At 38.8% G+C, this 20,364-nt stretch overlaps 2 protein-coding genes across 6 annotated transcripts in view; one reads left to right on the top strand and one right to left on the bottom strand.

Annotated features, from left to right (window-relative positions):
* Positions 1 to 586: 586 nt before the first annotated feature.
* Positions 587 to 19,500, bottom strand: HACL1 (2-hydroxyacyl-CoA lyase 1). The gene is made up of 17 exons (XM_042817355.1): positions 19,391 to 19,500; positions 19,213 to 19,317; positions 16,450 to 16,490; positions 15,146 to 15,226; positions 11,131 to 11,203; positions 10,540 to 10,617; positions 9,464 to 9,558; positions 8,920 to 9,032; positions 7,325 to 7,460; positions 6,391 to 6,496; positions 5,293 to 5,376; positions 4,959 to 5,060; positions 4,194 to 4,348; positions 2,782 to 2,940; positions 2,374 to 2,481; positions 1,636 to 1,822; positions 587 to 1,242 (listed from the first exon to the last, which is right to left on the bottom strand). Exons 1-17 carry the CDS (start codon positions 19,439 to 19,441, stop codon positions 1,210 to 1,212), a joined length of 1,707 nt encoding a protein of 568 aa, XP_042673289.1. The 5' UTR covers positions 19,442 to 19,500; the 3' UTR covers positions 587 to 1,209.
* Positions 19,501 to 19,684: 184 nt separating this feature from the next.
* The window catches only part of BTD (biotinidase), a 19,880-nt gene continuing 19,200 nt past the window's right edge, over positions 19,685 to 20,364 (top strand). For 4 of the 5 annotated variants that reach the window (XR_006168440.1, XR_006168442.1, XR_006168441.1 and 1 more), the window contains exon 1: positions 19,913 to 20,164. Coding sequence is in view for 1 of the 5 variants with exons in the window: in XM_042816787.1 (XP_042672721.1) it covers positions 20,136 to 20,164 (29 nt within the window). In the remaining 4 variants the exon portion in view is untranslated. Of the gene's footprint in view, positions 19,750 to 19,912; positions 20,165 to 20,364 lie in introns of those variants that run through there. The other variant, XR_006168443.1, reaches the window with a different exon arrangement.

The following is a 20,364-nucleotide window of genomic DNA, read 5'->3' as shown; positions in this document are numbered from 1 at the left end:
ACAGCCTCCTGCCAGGCCCAGACTGAAGTTTAAGAACTCAGGTTCGCTTTTTACAGCAAACCTAACTGTAGTCAAGGATCTCATGCCAGCCCAGTCCCTATCTTCATTCATCCAAATGTCTTTGATTGGTTAAGCAACACTTAATGTTAGTGAAATTACTGACAGTGAAAACACCAAAACCCAATCAGAGCCAGAATTTTCTCTTATACATCTATAACAAAGAACCTCCCAGTGCACTTAAGAACAAATGAAGTAACCTGCTTGGTAGTGCACTGCAGAAGTATAGTTGCTGTAGGTCACTGTGACAGAAGCACAGAGAAAAAGCTCCTTTTAAAGCGTGAGCTCTAGTTCAGGTTGCCAGATGCAACAACAGATGAAGATGCAGTAGATACAGCCTCAAGTAGACCAATCTGACCTCTTCAAAATCTCAAACTCAAGTGCAATAGACAAAATCAGTCCTTACCACAGAATTGCAGGGGTTGGAAGGGACCTCAAGAGATCATCAAGCCCAACCCCCCTGCTAAAGCAGGGACCCTACAATAGGTCACACAGGTAGCTGTCCAGATGGGTCTTAAATATCTCCATAAAAGGAGACACCACAGCCTTTCTGGGCAACCTGCTCCACTGCTGCATCACCCTTACAGTAAAGAAGTTATTTCTCACACACTGCTTCTACCTAGAGTAGAAGCTAAAAAAGCATCATGTAAAATCATTAAGTGACTGTTTCCCCAATTGGCTCCAAAGCACAATTATTCCAATGAGCACTTGCACAATACTTCATCTCAGTAATCACAGGATAAGGTCTCAAAACAAGTAGCACCAGTTAAAAACGAAGCTACTCTAATTCCAGACTGCCTAAAATTTCTGTATTTCTAACAGTGTAAAACTGTCAGCATATTCTCTTCTTCCAGAACGCCTAAAATTTTAATTCACAAATCTTGATGACTATAAGTTTGAGTAAATGAAAAGTTATACAGCCTCATCATCCGTATTTTCTGTGCAGTCTGCTAAGGGAGTCTGATATACATTAAAATGCGTCCTGTTCACTACACAGTTACTTAATTTCATCATTTAAAGATTACTCTGATATCAATTTTTAATTTCCATTTTGTTCCACTGTTTATGTAAGAGTTGCATTGTTTCCTCTTCCAGAAACCAATTTAGCTTTGCTTCATGCATGTCTTGCACCATGGCCAACTTCATCTTCTTTTACAGGTTAGAACGAGTAAGCCAGGGAAATTCCTGGAAGCAAAAAAAACCCAAAACAACAATAGAATAAAATATGCATCAGAATGGTTACACAGTAAGAGGAATAGGATACAGAGATGTATTAACTACCAGATGGAATCTACTTCACAATGTCTGATCACAAAAAAAGTTATCCCCTTTTGTCAAGAGGGAAAAGGAACAACTGCTACTTCTGGTAACAGTAAAGAGACTGAGTTTTGGTAAGAGCCAGTGAAGAAAAAAAAAAAAACAAGGAAAAAAGACAACACAGTGTAAATCTCCCATATCTGAAGAGAATCTTTTTGCCTTGCAATCACCTCAACGTTCTCTGCAGCTTTTGTGATGCTTCCTAAGTACTTAAGATGTATCCCCACATGAAGCTCACAAAAAAATTGAAGACAGAAATACCTGTTTCTTTCTTTCAGACTGTGGATCAATCATTACATTTATAAGAGAAGGTGCTCGCTTGTCAGCCAAACTTGCTTTCACAGCATTCTGCAGTTCTTCTGGTGTATTAACGAAGTATCCTTTACCACCAAAGGCAGACATAACTTGCTCATAGCGTGCATTTGGAAGGAGGGAAACAGGAGGTACACTGTGAAGAAATAGAAACCTCTGATAAAAGATAGGGAAGAGTTGCCAGATTGACAAATTTAATTACTTGAGCACCGATTTTCAAGTATGAGATTATTATTGTTCCAGCCTGATAAATTCTTCTGGGCTAGAGGAGTGTGTTTCCTATACCACTATTAGGCTGCATTTTAATCTGGAGACACTCATCAGTAGTCTTTTAGCCTAGTTCCCCCTGTACAGGGAAGTCCAATGTAGACTTGAAACAAAAGCCTCAGGTAGTTTTGGAGATGACTGGCATGTTGGAGGTTGACCAAATATGAACTCCATACCATGGAGCTTGAACCTGAGATGACAGAGTGTGCAATTTCTCTGCCATACAGTTGTCCAAACAATAGTCTGGAATATTAGTTCCTCGCCTTTGGTAACAGGTTCTTATTTACATGAACTTACCCCAGGGCTAAATTAACTTCATGAAAAACTTCCATCTGGATCACAAAGCATTAAAAGTGAAACAGAATGACCATTTTGGCCACTTCTACTTTAATTAACAAGACATACTTAGAAGTCATTCACCTTGTAACAGGATCTCCATACTGTAACATCTCTTTCCAGCTGCCTGCATCCAAACCAGTGTAGATCCCATTGTTGTTTACTATGATAATCAAGATTGGCAAGTTGTACCTACAAAGAGATGTATTTGGAAGAATTAGGAAATACCTGTGCCTTTTCTTAAGGCATTAAAAGAATCCCTTTTTAGCAAAAATAAGATGATTAATAGAATATACATATATATATCTATCACATCAATCTGAAAAATCATCTATTCATCACATGGCAGAACAGAAAAACTACTCTGTATATTTTTGGGTTGTTTTCATGTGCTTTTAAGCGCACCCTGTCTAATAGCAGCATCTCAGCCTTCTAGTTTAATTGATACTGGCAATATATGAAGAAGGCATCTCTGAGCAAAAAAGCAGTTACCTGCAAATAGTTTCCACTTCCATCCCAGAAAATCCAAAAGCACTGTCTCCTTCTATGCAGACGACTCGCTTCTCAGGTGTTCGGTCTTTGGCCACCAGTGCAGCTGCTATGGCAAAACCCAGTCCAACTCCCATTGTTCCAAAAGTTCCGGCATCAAGCCTAAGGGTGAGAACACACAGTTACTTTCCAAGTTAACTACTCAAGCTTTATTTCAACTTTTAATAATTCCTCACAGATTATTAAAATAATGTCTCATAAACATATGTACAGAGATACCAGATATATGGATGATAATAGTCAGTTAAATATCAGATAAGACTGCAAATGTCTTGAGACAAACATACCAGAACTAATTAAAACTGAGAACTATTATACACCAGTAGTATTCTAATAAAGAGAGTCTATTCTTACATGCTCCTAACTTGCATAGTAACAATATTTTAAAAGACATTTGGTTACTCCAGAGATAGGCAGACTACACGAAATCTTTCTATATTTAATTCCTTGAAAATTTAGTCTGAAGGCCATCAATTAAATAATGCTGTCCAAACTTCAGCCTTCTGTTCAACTTTAGAAATCAAATTGCAGTCTGCAATTAAGTTAGATCATTTCAATCAGAAGCACATAATGGATACAAAAGAAGAACTAGATTATTCTAGGATTAGCTTTTAAAATTTGCTTTCAGATATGTCCGATCCCGTACGAAAAAGGCAACAATTAACATTATGGTGTCCTTATTTATGAAAGGAGGAAAAAAATGTAAACTCTTCCCCAACTTAACTGGAAGTAAGCTTCTTTGGTCAGTTGATTAGTTTTTGTTTTGCTTACAAATAAATATTTTTAGGGTCGCTTAAGACTTCAGTGCTAATTTCACAAAAACGGCTCTAAGCTTCCCAGTCACATCAGAAGCATCACTTCAACAGTCAGAACTTGCTCTTCCTCTTCCTGTTCAAAAAAATAGCACTTAATTCCCACTTACAATCATCATAAGTTTGGGATAGCTGTCCATAAAATGACATACCCATGCTTTCAAATTTGGGTGACTACATCTTAAGCATGCAGATTTGCATGAAAGTATGCTCAATGTATAACACCATTTTCAAAGTGAGGTCCTTCCTCTTACGCTTTGCCTGGCATTTTTTTTCCCGTTTGTTGAAGTGTTGTTTCAAAGAAACTGGAGAAACTATCACTCTTGTGTTGCAAACTACACAGACAGATCGTGGAGAACGATTACAATCTACAGAAGAACATTAGTATAGGTGTGTATAACATCCTTCAGACCTTCTCCAACATACGTACATTTATTTTACTTAGAGTCTTTAAAAAGCATGACAGAAATTCTGGACCATAATGCTTTTGTTTTATATATAAATCTAGTCTGTTGAGCCAGCACAACAAGGAAAATATCACACCTTTGACGGGGATGATAGTTAGGAAGCATAGTTCGCCCGATGTCCATGGTGTTTGCTCCTTCGCTTACCAAAATGCAGTCCTTGGGTATCAGTTCTCTGATGTGATGAAAGACTGTGTAATAATTCATGGGCAGGGATTTTTGTAATGCTAAATCCTTAAAAATAAAAGAATCTAGAATAAGGTGAAGAACTGAGACATGTAAATAATACTATGGAAATAGAAATGTGCTATGTTAGGTAGGGATGAAGTTATTTGGACTTCCATGCTATACTTCCAGGTCTGCTTTACCTATTCTGGTGACATAATATATTTATCTGAGGCTCACTGTGGTCAGCAACCTGCTCCCTTGGCTGGCAGTTTAATCTGAGAGATGCATGATTTTTTTTTTTTTTTCAACCACATGTTCCACTGCTGATCAGTCTAAACACTGTCATCTGTGTACTGGGAGATAGTTCTGAAGGGTGATCTGCTGCAATTAATCTACTTAAAAATCCACTTTGGAAAAGCGCATCATCAAGAACACGAGTTGTATAAAGCTAGACACATTCCAAGTGTCTGTGGCATCTTGGCATAAAAGCTATTTGCATTTGACATAGATTATGCTGCCACCAGCCTTGCTAAACAGCACAGTTACAGAAGAAAACAAAGAATGAATCCATCCTGTGTGATGTCCAAAGTAAATAAGTTTGAGTACAGAGCAGTGATAAAACTGTGTATCAGTCCCTCTTAAGGTGAGAAAATGGATTTGTTTAACATAATACTACCTTTGATCTTTCCTCATTGTTCAGCATTTTCTCTCTTAGCCTCTTCCACCACTCTGAATTAGAGGGGTATTTCAAAGGTCTTTTGCTGAATTCTTCTAAAAGCTGGAAGAATATTTGAGATGATGTAGATTTCTTTCAACGTATTTAAAAAATACCACACACATCAAGAATGTTATGCCTGCACAAATCAGAATCTTTACCACTAAACCAGATGCAAAGCATGAAAATGTTGCATGAAAAAAAGGCTTCTTCGTGTTTTTTTTTTTTTTTTTTTTTTTTAATTATGTAAGATACAACTACAGTAAAAACAGGAAGACATCTGACATTACATTACCTGCTTAGTTATGGCGTTTATATCACCTAATAACATTGCAGCTGGCCTCACATTATTCCCCATCTCTTCTGCACAAATATCAATCTGTATTTCAAAAAGAAAGACTACCATTAACTCAAAGATATTAAAGGGACATTTTTTTTCCCCAATTCAAGTGAGGAACATTGTCTGACTCTCTTTATACCTTGTTCTGGCCAGATAGTCTTCTTTCTCCTTCGCTGAAACAACATCAGGAAGTTTTTTATTGAAAATAAAATTTTAATATCCACCTTTGACAGTTAAAAACCAACTATAAATGAGCTTAAAAAGTATTTTTAAGAAAAAGATTTATTTATTTATTTATTAAGAAAAAGAAAAGATAAAAAAATATATTGATTTGAAAAGTCAAAAGGAATTCTACTTTAAAATTTGCTACTCCTCGGGAAACCGAGATAAAGCTCCAGACCACTGCAAGCTGGAGAGGCACATCAAAATAAGCCAACTACTACTCAGTCATAAACTCTTACAAGAGAAGATTTTGAGGGCATAATCAGTTTAACAACTTTTCTATGAGCTGGCACACTTCCAAATAATTAATTGGTTAAACAGCCTTTCCTTCTCTTTTCCCATGAGCATTACTGAGTGACTGAGCTGTTGCAAAGACTGACTGACTCTGAATCTGAAGCTAATTGTATTTTGAAAAAATCCAGCTGAGGGCAGTCAAACAGTGAGAAAGGTTTCAAATTTCAGGACAATTTGTTTTCAATCACTGAAATTCCAGTGCTCCGAATATCATATACACATCATGAGTCTAATCCTGCATTAGTCAACTGCACACAAGCATCTGCTCTTCCCACGACACCAACACCAGGTCCTTAATAGCTGGAAAAACTCTGTAACCGTTTTTTGAAAAAATGCAAGGAAGTAAAAACTAAATAAAAATTAAAGAAATCAGAACTATTGCTACAGAACTACCACACCTATATGCACTCAACTGCACTGTCTGCATGGCAGTATTTTTCACATGAACTATGCTACCAAAATAATTAGCAAAAACTACTGTAGGCAATGCTGGAACACAGAGGACATCCTTTAACTGACAACTGTTTTCTTCCTCACCTGAATAACCTTTACATCTTGTCGGAACCTCGGTGGAAGTCCAAAATGCAAAATCCAGTTCAACCTCGCACCAAGCAAGATGATTACATCAGCATGTAGTAATGCCCTACCAAGGTAAATAAGAGAATTAGATGGAAGAACTATTGATAAATTTAACAGTGTTTTCAAAATTACAAGTAATCCTAACCATTGCAGTAAGCACAAGAATATACATAGGTTGCTTAGAAAGTAATTCCTATTTATATCCATGGAAACTACAACAGATGCAAAGAGCACGAGAACACTACATGACAGAGCAAGATCTCAGCTACAAAACACTATTTTTGACATAGTCACCACCATTAGCTATGCATTTTTGCCAGCAATGGACATGAGCCTGCACACTGTGCTCATAGACCTCTGCACCAGCAGAAGTGACCCACTGTTTATGAACAGTGTTTTGCCACCCACCATCTTACTGTGCTGACATCCACTGCTCCCCGCTTCTGTTCTGTAAAAGGTGTACTGCAAACACCATGCAAATATAGCAGACAGCAGAACTTGAGCTGCAATATGTGCTTCTTATGCTTCTGTTTAAGGTGTTAAAATAAAAGCCTAATAGTTTTTCTAGACCACTAAGCTAAGTATTTCAGATAAACTGCTCATCAGTTTCCTTTAACGTCATAAAATGCATGATAACAACATAGGTTTTATTAGCTACAGAATATTATCTCTCAGATGAATTATCTTCCTGGCCAGCATTTTAAGCATTGTCAGAAGCAATACACCTAAATTTGTTGCTTCTTTTCAAGCAAGATCCTCAGACCTCTATAATGAAGTATAAAATATAGCTGAAACAATTTCTTATGTATACATTTTGTCTTCCCTGGAATTTATAAACCTCCCCAATTCCCAGTTGTTTCCTCAGATGTTAGAAGTCTTGCTTTATACTTACGTGGATCTTGCTGCAGCTACACAATTTGGATGGTTATCAGGAACTACTCCTTTTGCCATTGGTGTAGGCAAAAAAGGCAGTCCAGAAAGGTCCACAAACTTTCTGACGTTGTTTTCAGCATGTGAATAAGCAGCACCTGAATGAAACAAAAGGGAAGCTTAACACTACAGAAACCTACTGCATCCACCTGAATTTCAATTAGATTACATTAGTGGCAGAAAGAGTAGTACTTCCCATTATGAAAGCTGTCTGCTATTTTTCACTCTGGAAAATTCAAAAGATAACACACCAAAAAGGCATTTGGTTTCACATTTCCCATAGGTGAAGTTCTATATTACAGTACAGAGAGCTCTGCAGCAACAATGGGAGATGGCATTTGTGTCACATCATGTCCTTTTTTGCTTGCCCTGTTTATGGCCTTGTATCACAAGGTGTTATAATGATTTACCCCAGCAGGTCTACGGTAAGCCTTTAATGAAAACAGGAGAAGCTCAAAAAAGATTTGAAGACAGGTATTTGTGCATACATTTACTGTGGTGCTTTCTGCAGTACAAACAGCTGAATTAAGGTTGCCCAGACAGCTGAGAATTGACTGGTCCCTGTGCCATTGCTTAAGTCCATGAGTTTGTGCTAACAAGAATATATATAAAAGAATATCTGGACACATCTGTTGATTACATTTGAAGAAGAAACAGCATTTCTCAATTGCTGACATCAACAAAACACACTGAGCTTTCTACCTATCACAGAACACCCGTTAATTCACATGTATCAAGTCAGAGGAAGGAAAATACAAACCAAACTCTTCTGAAATACTATCTACTGTTTCACTACCTAATTAATAATAAGACCCATCTAATCTCAATTATTTCAGTTTCTGGTTAAACACAGAACCTTTTTCTGAGATTCAGATTATTCCAAAGTCTGAAGGAGAACTGTGTGGGTGAAATTAGTTGGTTATTTCAGTTCTACTGCACCCTAATGAACCCTATCTTTCATAGAAATGCCCCTGCGTGGATTGACATTCCAGAAGAAGTGACTAAAATAAGTGAACCAGCACAGAAAATAATTATCCCCTGTCTTTAGGGACACTCCTCTTTCAGAAATGAAATACACTAGCAGACTGGCAGAGTACGATGGAAAATCTACGAAGCAGCAGTAACAGCAACATCTGCTGTGCTGCTTCATGACAGACAGCCTGGCACTTGCAGTAAGTCCACATGGGAAAGTGACCTTTGGTTAATTTGTTTCTTGACAATGGTAGAAAATATCACTTCTGTATTCTGATACAATTTGCCTAGAACTTTCGAACTTCCTGTACTGGCTCTACAGTTAAGAACACAGTTATCTGGTTGTTGGTTTTTTGTTTTTTTTTTTTTTAAACAAACAAACAAACAAAAACTTGTATTTCATAAGTTGATTCTTCTTTTAACATAGATGAAAAACAGAACAAAATAAAATGCTTTAAAAAAAAAAAAAAAGGAAGATTTTAACGTCAAATTTCAATGTTTTTATGTAGAATGTACAATGGAGGGGAAAAGAAATATCTTTAGTCATTGCTCTCATCCTGTACTTACACAGTCAAAGCATACTACCTTTTCCAATGATTAGCAAAGGCTGCTTGGCATGAGCAATGATAGATGTTGCTTCAGATACAGCAGAGTGCTCAGCTGTGCTGATGGGAGGTGGTGGGCAGCATTCTACATACCTGGAAGCAGGTAAAAAAAAAAAAAAAAAACCAAAGAAAAAAATCAAAACAAGGAATAACAAAAAATAAAACCTATTGCTTAGCACAAAAGTCCCTGCATTACCCACAGAATTTATCAGAACAGGACAAGCATATCTTTAAAACAGATTCTGAAGTTTTTGTTGCTACTTGCACGAGTAAAGAAACATACATCAATCTGCGAATCTCTGAAACGATGCAACTAAGACACCATCACAGGAATTTATTTATTTTCACACATTTCAACATAAACTACAATCCATATTACATGCTATAACTGAAAGTTAAAATTCAAGGTTGAATTTTTGATGTTTTTATTGCTACCTTATAGTAAAACATTTAATCTCTTGTTATCTTTTTCCTAAGGCAAAATAACTTAAAACTACAGGAAACTAAATGTAAGCTGTACGCACTTGACAGAGCTCTTATTCACCTGAAGATTCACAAAATCCCCAGGTATGTCAATGTAACAGGAACCTGGGCGGCCATATATACTGGTTCTTACAGCCTAGAAAAAAAGATGATCAGAATTTTAACCACTGTTTGAATGGCTGTTAGAAACCTCTAAGTTTGAAGATCACAGTCTGCAGTGAAGGAACACGCTGTTTAAGATTACTGAATCATCACAAGGAAAATTCCCTTCGATTGTTTTATACCAACTCATTTAAGGTTTGATTGTTATTTACAATTCTGTCTGTGAACAGCACTAGATTTATATTCTTTAATTAATTTGGCATAAGACAACTGTATTATAAGCAGTTGTATTTGGAAACACTAAAGTAAACTTTTATGCTGACTTTTTATTTCAAGTAGCATGAACAAAGAAAAAAACCAAGATGACTATCTTCTATTACGTTCTCAGTTCTTCTGTTACAGGTAAACACACTGCTGAATTTGCACTTCTGAAAACAGCTACGATGCCTGCAGAATTTAGGCTGACGTGGTTGAAGCGTTACTACAGAAATAAGAGACTTTCCTAACTCTTTCCGAAGCACAAAGATAAGAATCTTTCTTTCTCTCATGCAGACACAAACAAAAAAAAGCCAGCAAACAAGCGAAAAAGACGCCCCCAAAACTAAACGTAACCATCTTCACCCCCCATCCCTCCAAATCTCCTTCACATAATGAAAGCACTTCATAGAAGAGCCTGAGAGCTAACAGAGCTGAAGTTTATGGTGTTGTATTTCTAGTTCTTGCACATTTCCCTAGAAGCATTTCTCATAAAAATAAATATCAGACCAGCATCTATTCCTAACATATTCGATAGCGCTACCAATACAAGAACCTCTCTGGTTGTGATCTTACTCAGTTAACCACTGCCAAACATTTGCAGGACCGAAGTAGTTGTAGTCACAACTTCACAAAACAAAGAAACAAAAAACCCAAAACACACAAGCAAACAAACGAAAACAACAAAAACCCCACAGACCTTACGCAGTAGGAGTCATCTACTTGGTGTTCTGCTGTTAATTCAGTACTTTTTCCATACCTTTTCAATAACAGCAGGAATGACTTCCAGGCTGCTTGGACGGACAGATAGTTTGTTGTATAGCCTAGCAGCTTCAACCTAAAGAAATGCATATAACCATTACACTGATTTATCAACGTAATTCACTCTTTTCCAACTCGCTTCAACATGAATAAATTGAAAAAAGGTCAAATTAAAAGCAACAAGGTGTCAAATGCCACACAGAAAAATGCAGTTCCTCTTGTGGTATGAACTGGCAAGCTATACTTCTTCTTGAGGCTCTTCCATATTTGTTTCCAGAAAGTGGTGTTTCTTTTTCTTGGAAAGTTTATTTTGCTTTCTTTCATCTCAGATGAGACAGACAAGGGTGATTTATCCCAGCTGAGAATCTAAAACCCAGCACGAATTCTAGCATGGCTATGGACAAAGAAATTCCAATTGGTCCGGTGAAGTACACAGTGACAGTTTTAAACCAGTAGATGGAGCAAGTCAACAGCATTATCAAATCTGCTAGGAAATGCCAGCGTCTGGGATTGTTACTCCCATGCTAAGGAAAAATATCACCAGTTATTTAACTGAAGCCATTTTGGAGAAATGGAAATGTCTGCATACCTGTGGGAATTCCTGGAAAGCTCCCATGGTTTCCTGATTTCTGTCAGAAGAGCCTCCAATTACAATCAAAGGCCTAGGAAAGTATAAACATGCACACATATATTTTTTTAACTGCACTCACATCTGCAAACTTACTTTATAATCAAATCTTAATATTGTTGAGACCTCAGCAGGAATAGAAAATGACCAGCATACTACAGGAGTAAATCCTAAACACAATGCTTGACTTCCTAGCATCCTTTGGTTCACCAGTTTGAGGACTTTCTGGCCATATGAGATGATCTCCATCTAGCATAAAAATTCTAAAATCTCCTATTGCTAGCTACTTTAATTCATTTGGTAGCATAAGTGAGAAAATAGTTGGAGAGAAATGACAATTTCTCTCACAACAAATACTAAGATTTGTTTGCAAGAGACACTGTAATGTGCAGAAACACTAGAACTGAGAAACACAGTAAGAAGTGATGTTTTCAGAATTAATTTTCTTTGCATACCACCTGGAATGCAACAGAAATTAACTGAGTATTTGACAGCTCTCCTCCTTGCATTCAGTTCTTACTTCAAAAAAATCTTCAAAGACCAAGGAGACAAACAAAAACCTAACAGGTTTATAAGTGGCACTGTTCTTAAACTGGTTACAACTATGTGTGAAACGTGGTGCTAGCTTACAATATGAGTAATACATTCCACATTAAAACACTTTTGTTGTCAGTTCCACAAAACACAATCATTATCCCACGGTGAATAAAAATTGGTCTCTCATTGAGTTTGTACGTCAAAACTGAACTTCCTAAAGTGCTAAATGCTGTATCAAGAAGAGAAAGCTCTCATATTAATTTGCACATTCATCCATACTGAACTGAAACACTGACCCAATGTTTCAAGCCTAGTTTTTCAGGCTCCTAAATGATTTCTCCTCAAACACAGCCTTTCCTATGACTGCATTTACATATACAATGCGTTAAGATGAAACATTAACAGCACACTCGAAGCATAGCCCTAAATTTAGACACTCCTAAGATTTTGGGATATGTTTATCTAGATCCAAGACTCATATTCAGACTATTGTCTGCCACAAATGAACCTCAGTTTGAATACCTGGACATGGTGAGATTAGAACTTCAGGCTGTGTCTCACTTCTATTACAAATCCTTATGGAAAATGCATTTGGTGAATACTTCATAGATATTTTATTCTGCTGATGTACTGGTTGTTTTTTTTTTTCCCCCTCTCCTACCAGCAAAACAATTACTTCTATCCATATACAATCAGTCTGTTTCACTGCAACAAACTTCACATTCTTTTCACTTCTCTTTTTCAATTCCTTTTATTTAAAAGTTCTCATAAATAAAACAAAATAAATTCTATTTAGGAGTAGTAGTCCCAATATACAATATACACATACAATGAAGAGAATGTTATATCTTTAACATGGCAAGCCCCAACAGTTAGACTACAAAAAGATCTCGCTCTGCTTGAAATCTTAGAATCATAGAATCCTTGGGTTGGAAGGGACCTTTAAGGACCACCTAGCAATCCTGCAATGAACAGGGACATCCACAGCTACATCAGGTTGCCCAGGGCCCTATCCAGCCTCACCCTGAAAGTCTCCAGAGACAGGACATCAACTACAACACTAGATAACCTGTTCCAGTATCTTACCTCCCTCACTGTAAAAGACTTTCTCCTTATATCTAACTTAAATCTACCCTCTTTGAGCTTGAGTTACATAACTGCAACCAGAAATAGAGGTTTCACTCTGTGCGATCACCACACTATGCTTCTGGTCCAACAGTATGCATTTGTAAGAGCAGTGCTTATTACTGCTAGTTAGATTTAATTAAGTCCAAACAGTGAAGCAGGAAGAACAATGTCTACAATTAAACTAATAAGAGCACCAAGCATTATAGATTTGCAAATGAAGAACTTACGTAAACTGAAAAAACATTTTAACTGCAACCTCAGGTAAAGAACAGTATTGCACCATGCCAGTCTAATGAAATCTTAAAACTATTGCAAATTATTTTTTGCTGACTACTTTTACAGCCTGAAATACAAACACTTTTACTCCGAATGAGGCAGGAGAGAAGGTGGCAGAGCTGTAGGTAATTTTTAACACATTTTACCCTCGGAAATGTAGCTTACCAAGGCCCCACTTGCAACCTAGTTGTCTTGATTTACATGCCTGACAGCTTGGTGGGACAAGCTTTCATGGTAAACTAAGGCACTTCTATTCAGTCAGTCAGTGTTTGACTTTCTTCCAGTCAATCCATAAGAGTTTTTTCACCTGAGAGGAGCTAAACAGAGGGGAATCAGAAGAATGGGTTTCCAGGCTCGAGGAGGATAACTCAGACTGAGCTTTAAGGACTATCACTTAGTTACTAAAGTCGGAACTGTTGGGGCCAGTTCAGCTATTAGCCCACTTCTGTGAGAAGCAAGTTGAAAGTCAGATCACAGCAGCATGTCACAAAACCAGGTATAATGCCATGGAGTCACAAGACACAACAGTGAACTCTAATCTTGCCCTACAATGAGGGGAGAATATTTGGGCCTACGTCCCTTTTCATGACAGACAATTAGACTGTATAACCACGCACCTTAGCATGTCTCGTGTTTTCATCATCACATTAAGCAGGAGTAAGGAACAGCTGCTACTGAATGAAGTGATCCTCTCCTTCCTGGCTTCTCTTCCCTTCTAACACCTTATCTCCTTAACGCTTGACCAAGTCTCTATGCTGTGTCTAGTGAAACAGACTAGAAACCTCATCAGTAAACTCCACAGAAAAATCACTGGTCTTCCTCTCTGAATGAAAGCACCATGTCTTTCACCAGGAATGCCAACTGAAAAGGTGAAAACACTTTTGAGACTCTAACATTCAGTGGAAGCTCTGAATAATGAAAGAGCCAAGGAAAGTTACCTTCATAAAGCTGAATTTAGCTCTCATGTATGCTTATTTCTCTCCCTGAGGCACGTAACAGGCAAAAGGCAAGACTGGTGGGACTAATGGAAAAATGCCTGTTCAAAAATTGTGGTTTGCTCAGTGAAAACCCATCTCCTTTTTACTACAATGTCTTCAAGTAAACAAGTCAATCCCTCATCCTTTTGCCAAGAATAGAGGCTTACACAAGATGAAGTTGGGTAAATAGAGCTTATCTCATACAAAAATCAGCTTGAGTGAAAAGAGCAACATGTCCTGTAAACTCATCAGCAAGCACCATAAACACTTCTTCTTATTGCCAAATTCATGACTGTTCAAAAGAAAAACTTATTTATCTGAAGTCAGCAAAACTTTGGTCAATAACTATTGACAAATTACAAAAAAAAAATAATTCTGAACACTGCAGAACTTTTTTCAGTGTCAGAGACTTTGTTTATTTGAGCTCCCATTACCCACCCTCCCTTTCCAATCAGCCATTACAAACCTATTTCTCCAGGTCACACGTACGTGGTATTACACAGCTTCTGCCCAAGTACTTCATGCAGCATTCTCAACAGCTTGTAGGGGCAGACCAGCTAAGGTTGCCACATCTCAGTGAAGGTTTGTGGGAGTAAATGCTATTGCCCTATACCATCTGATATATACCATATATATTGCTCTGTGTGGGGAGCAAATGCAGATTTTAACAATGCAGTTGTCAATTTGTTCATGCATGAAATATGGAAAATACAGTAATTCATGAGCATTATGGCTCTCAAATATAGAAAAAACTGAAATTCTTCCAAAACTCAGTAAAGCGTTACAGGCTGTATCTTACCTTCATTTTCAAATGCATCCATGTAATAAGGTATATTGATAGACTTTTCAATAAAAACATACTAGGATAGGACAAAAAGGAAAACTTATCCATGAGGATACAAAAAGCTGAACTAAGTTACTTTTAGGGGGCACAAATGAAGAATTCACTACTCGCTACCTACAAGAAGAAAAGAAGGTCATATACTAAACAGTGCAGAGCTCAATATCTACACCAAATGACAGTGAAGAGTTTTAAAGAGAAAGTGGAATTAAATTACCAGCAATTCATGGTTGCATTTGCCATCCCACCAAGGGTATGTAAAAAACCTGGACCAGAAACTACAAGGCATACTCCCGGCCTGGACAGAAAAATAAAAAAGAAAGAAAAAAGGAAAGTGAGTACAGTAAACATCCAATTAATCACAAACAAAAATTAGTAAGATGTTGAAAAATAAGATATTAAAGATCTATTCATGTTGTCAAAATGCATGAACAACGTGGGATTTGTAGGAAGGACTAATAATGCAATCAGAAATTATTTATCTTTACCAGTGCAAATAAACAAGCAAGGGAACAGTTGTCACGTGCTACCCACAGACAGGTCCAAAACATATGGTGGCTTATCATACTTAGCATCGTGATTACGCAGCACTTTGTTTTTTTTATTTAATGCCTACGTGGAATTTGGTAAGCCACCTAAGTTGTCTCAACTCCACTTAAGCACTGGGTATCAAAAAAAAGAGCTCACGAGGAGAGACAAGGATCTGACTCAAAGCAAACTTTATTATAGTCTAAATCAAGCACAGGCATGTCTTATTCCAGATAAAGAGATAAAAATCATCATTCTTAATTACTGGGCATTTTCCAACAGTCCTGTGGGCTATGTAGATATGAGAAGAAGAAAAAAAGAAAAGCTTAGTTCTAGAGGATTACTGAAAGGAAGAAAAACCTCAAAACAGTTCTAATACTTGCAGATAGGAAAAGGATTGATCATCTGCATCAAGTCTGCATTTGTAAATGCACACCAGTTGCTGACTTCAGGAAAAAATCCATAGGATACCCAAACAGCAATACCCTTCATTTCACAGGCCACAGAATGCTTCCCAGCAGTGCTAAGAGCAAAATGCAGGAGAAGAGGAAAATCCAGCATTTCGCGTCAAGGGAAGCACATGATAAACAGGCAACCATGTAATTAGTCTCTGTATCAACAAGGTGTTTGCGGAGTGATATGACAAGACTAAGGTATGGCAGAGCAAGTCTACCAAGTTGCAATAAACAATGGCTGTTAGTTCTGCCCTTCGTACCAGCAGTGTTAAACTACTCATAAGAAACCAAGAGAGAAAAATTTAAGGCAGTTATAAGATTCACAGTATTAGACAACTTTTAGCATCTCTTTGTTCCTGCCCTGAATCGTACCAATACTGATAACTGTATTGACAAATAGTTTAAAACTGATGTTTTATTTTAATTGTTCTACAGCTGCACACACTAAAAAAACCCAACTCCAAACCAAGCTTCTGTTGAATATAATATAGTTGATACAAATCATATCATTATAAATGTTGATAAATATAGAATTTACCTGCCAGTCAAATATCCAACAGCAGATGCAGCGTAACAAGCCTATGGAAAATATTGTGGAGTTACACAGTTATTATTAACACGTGCACATTTCATGGTATGTAAATAACATTCAACAGCAGTACTGAAATTAAGCAAGTAAAGATGTTTCCCTGATAATTACAGCTTAAACAGAATTTCAAGCAGCCCTTTGCCCTTCCCTTTACAAAGATGTGATAGAATCGCTGAATATCTCAAGTTGGAAGGGACACTACAGACCATCAAGTCCATTAACCTTAAAATTAACATGAGCAAGAAATGCAGGTAGAACAGATACAGGCACTGGACTTCAAATTTGAAACTACTCATGTTAACACTGAGTTTGAAAGATAGCCAAAGCAGAGGATTGCTGTTCTTAGACAAGGAGGGTTTAATTAAATACTAGCCTGTTTTCAACTCAAATACAAGTAAACTAACATAACGTAACTAGTAAACTAGATTTAAGTGTTTTTGAACACACTGGTCCAGTAAAAACAATACTGACATGTCAAGGAGCAGCCCCTGCAGCCCCTTATGCTAGATGTACTGGGACTGGCAGTAGGACTTCCAATCAGTGTGTTGCAAAATCTTGCTGCACCAACCTGAGCTTCATGCTTAGTACGTGATGTCAGATTCTATTGCAATGAACAGATTAATTACAGGCCTTGAAAATAAGGCCTTTCAACCTACAGGTTGAAAGCAGGGGTCCCAGAATAGTAAACAACTATGCTGATGGCCAATTACTGGCCAATGCAGAAGTGCTGCTTTGAGAGCTGGGGAGGCTGTGCTTTTGCTTTAGAAAAAGTGGCAGTGCCTCAGCTTGGGAAAATAAAAGCCAACAAAAAAGACAAAAAAAACCCAGATGTGTAACAGGGAAGGCACCTGTCCTGACCTGAGAAATTAACATCCATCCAGTACTGCACTGTCCATAGTCCAGACAGGAAGGCCAAGGGTTCTAAACTGTTCCAAGGCGGAAAGATTGTACAAAATGAGATCGTGAATCCAATGGGGGTTGAAAACAGAGGTCTGTTTTGCTTCCTTCCTTTTACTGGAAGATTCTCAAGAATTCTCAAGATTCTGCCAATCCTTGGCAGCTATGAGCATCTGCACTAGCTACAGTATATTGGATACTCATGACATAAATAGGATATGATTCTCAAAATCAGACTACTTTAAGTATCTAGTGATAACTATTGTTAAAGAGGTAAACATTACCAATGTGTGTTAATGAATAGGGTTTTTTTTGTTGTTGTTGTTGTTTTTTAAGTTTAAAACTAACCTATCAATCTTCTGAATCTATCACAGCAATCTGTAATTACTCAGGCAAAGACTCACGCCCCTGCTGAGTTGCAACATAACCACCCAGTGTTCAAGGGCCAAGTGGGACATGAGTTAAACTACTACTAGCACATACGTACCATGTTGCAGGCCACGGGAGATTAGCTGCAAATAATTGACAGTGTCAACGAGCTTTCAACTTCATGCTTTAGTCTGACATTTCTAATCTAACAGTTTATTCTGCAAATGTGCTTTTGCTACAGCTAGTCTTAAACTGAGGTGCGCATCTGATTTCCATACATCTCAGATTACAGACATCTACCTTTACCTACACAGGAAGTACAGAGCTGTACACACAAGCACCACAACAATACAATTAATAAACTTGGACAACTAGAACTATGATGCATAAATACTAAATGTACACTGAATATATTGTGTGTACAAGGATCTTGCTCTCTTCACTGCCAAATTCTCCACTGAGGACAATCAAGAAAACAAAAACCATCACAAGATGCCATTAAAGAAATCTCAACATTTTGACACTGCAGCAAGTCTTTGCAATATTGTTCTTCCCCTAAGCAAAAATATCTCACTATTTACTGGAAGTAAATGGAATATTTTTGCTGAGAGTGGTGAGGTGCTGGAACAGGCTGCCCAGAGAGGTTGTGGATACCCCATCCCTGGAGATATTTAAGGCCAGGTTGGATGGAGCCCTGGCAATCTCATCTAGCAGCTTGCATCCCTGCCTAAGGTGGGGGGGGTGGGACTTGATGATCCTCGATGTCCCTTCCAACCCAAGCCATTCTATGATTCTACGATTTATAGAGAAAGCTGTTTCTTGCCTTCTTTGTTCTCAGAAAATAGTCTAACAAGCAGTGATAAGTAGGAAAGCATCTAATTTAGCAGTGCAGAGCAATCTTCTCTGTTAATTACAGACACTACTACTAAACTAATTTTAATCATGTTAATAACTAAAACTGAAGTTAGAATAGCTGCTAAATGACCTATGGGAATATAAAGAATATCAAATTCCTAATCCTTCAAAGGAACCAAATGTACCTTTAAAACATGACAGTATGTATTTGCCTCTCTCATGTTAGAGACTGATCTTCCACGTAGAGGCACATATTCCTCTCCGGGTCCTCACACTCATTAATATAACAATGCTGGGTTTAGACAGCAGAAAGACACAGCTCATGGCCACTTGGTTCAGGAGAGAAAGAAATGTTTTTTTCTCTACCGCCAGCTAAAGAAGACTGACAAGAACACAGGTGAAAATCCAAGCAGGGAAAGCTGGCAGACCACCTGTGAGCCATCCAGGAGCAATCTATGAGCAATTCTTGAAAGCTAGGTATAAACTTGATGTTGCTGGGAAATAAAAACCAAACGCAAAACCAGCGTCATGCCATCAAAACAGTCCCTGAAGCTAACTCGTGACTCCTGGGATCTAAGCTGGCATACTTACAGCCTGCTCGTTTCTCATCCCTATGTACTTGATTCCAGCTGCCTGTGCCGCAACTGCCACCTCAGTGATCGGAATACCGACAACGCCGAACATGTACTCGATATTCTAGAATGGAAACGTTAGAGATCAGAACGACTCCCAAAAGACGGCTTAGAAAGCATAAGCGCCACGCTCTTACTTGCGCCCTGAGAGCCTCAGCGATAAGCTGAGCGCCGCTGAGCTCCTCCATGCTGCCACTGCGACACAGCAGGAAGACGGAGCGCCGCAGGCCGCGCAGTAACCGGTAGGCCACCCAGCCAATGAGGCAGCGGAGGAGGCGGGATTAAAGGAGACGAGTCTCCGCCTCTCACCCAGCGGGCGGGCGGTGAGAGGGCTCCTATTGGCTAGAGCAGGCACCCAATCAGAGGGCGGGAGATGGCCGCCGTCGCGCGCGGCCGTGCCGGCAGGGGGCGACTGCAGCGCGTCGCGTGCGCGACCGTTAAACGGCAGCGCCAAGGGGCGGAGCTGAGCTGTGGCGTGGAGCGGGGCGAAGGACAGGTGGGTTGGGGTGCGGGGCTCCCCGTTGCCGTGCTCGTGAGGAGAAGCGTAGGTATAGAGCGAGGCCCTGCTTTGCGTGCCCTGCCTACCACGTAACCGGTGCTGCCGGCTTCGTACGGTCCTGCAGTGATGTGGCGTGCGCTGCCGGTGCTGCCGTCCCGGCTTGCTGGGGCCCAGCATGGCAGCGCTGAGTCCGGCCTTGGGTAAAAGGCAAGAAGCCAGAGCGAGGTTACGTAACCTGTTACCTACGGAACGAACGCTTAGCAGGAATGGAAGCGGGAGGCGTGCTTACACCGAGCTGTGACAGTGTTGCGTTGCCAAAAGAGAAACACCATAAAAACACGTAATTAAGTGTTAAGAGACGGCAGGGGATTCAAAATCAGCGGATGGGAGGAGTCAGTGGGGAAAGAAAAAGGTTAGTGGGAGATCGGTCACTTCTTTAGATCCACGTTTGTGTGCTTGTGTAGCTATGTGGAGGCTGCTCTGAAAGTAGTGCCTCCTATTTTACGATGTTGCCCAGCGATGTCAGAGGTGGATGTTGGTGGTATGGCAGCAGAATTTGAGCTTTCCCACCAATATTCCATTCCATGTTGTTGCCATGTGACAGATGGCAGC

Source organism: Centrocercus urophasianus, unplaced genomic scaffold (genome assembly GCF_019232065.1).
Source record: "Centrocercus urophasianus isolate 14NV4802_14NV808 unplaced genomic scaffold, USGS_Curo_1.0 seq_16, whole genome shotgun sequence".
Lineage (NCBI taxonomy): Eukaryota > Metazoa > Chordata > Aves > Galliformes > Phasianidae > Centrocercus > Centrocercus urophasianus.
The sequence above is the reverse complement of the archived record's forward strand: the minus strand, read 5'-3'. Positions and strand labels throughout refer to the sequence as shown.

Excerpts from the sequence above, each read along its gene's own strand:
- HACL1 (XM_042817355.1), bottom strand. The coding sequence starts at position 19,441 with ATGGAGGAGCTCAGCGGCGCTCAGCTTATCGCTGAGGCTCTCAGGGCG. Across the intron at positions 16,491-19,212 it reads GGATGAGAAACGAGCAGGCT|GCTTGTTACGCTGCATCTGC; the intron begins GTAAGTATGCCA and ends TATTTTCCATAG. Across the intron at positions 1,243-1,635 it reads AGTCTGAAAGAAAGAAACAG|GAATTTCCCTGGCTTACTCG; the intron begins GTATTTCTGTCT and ends TTTTGCTTCCAG.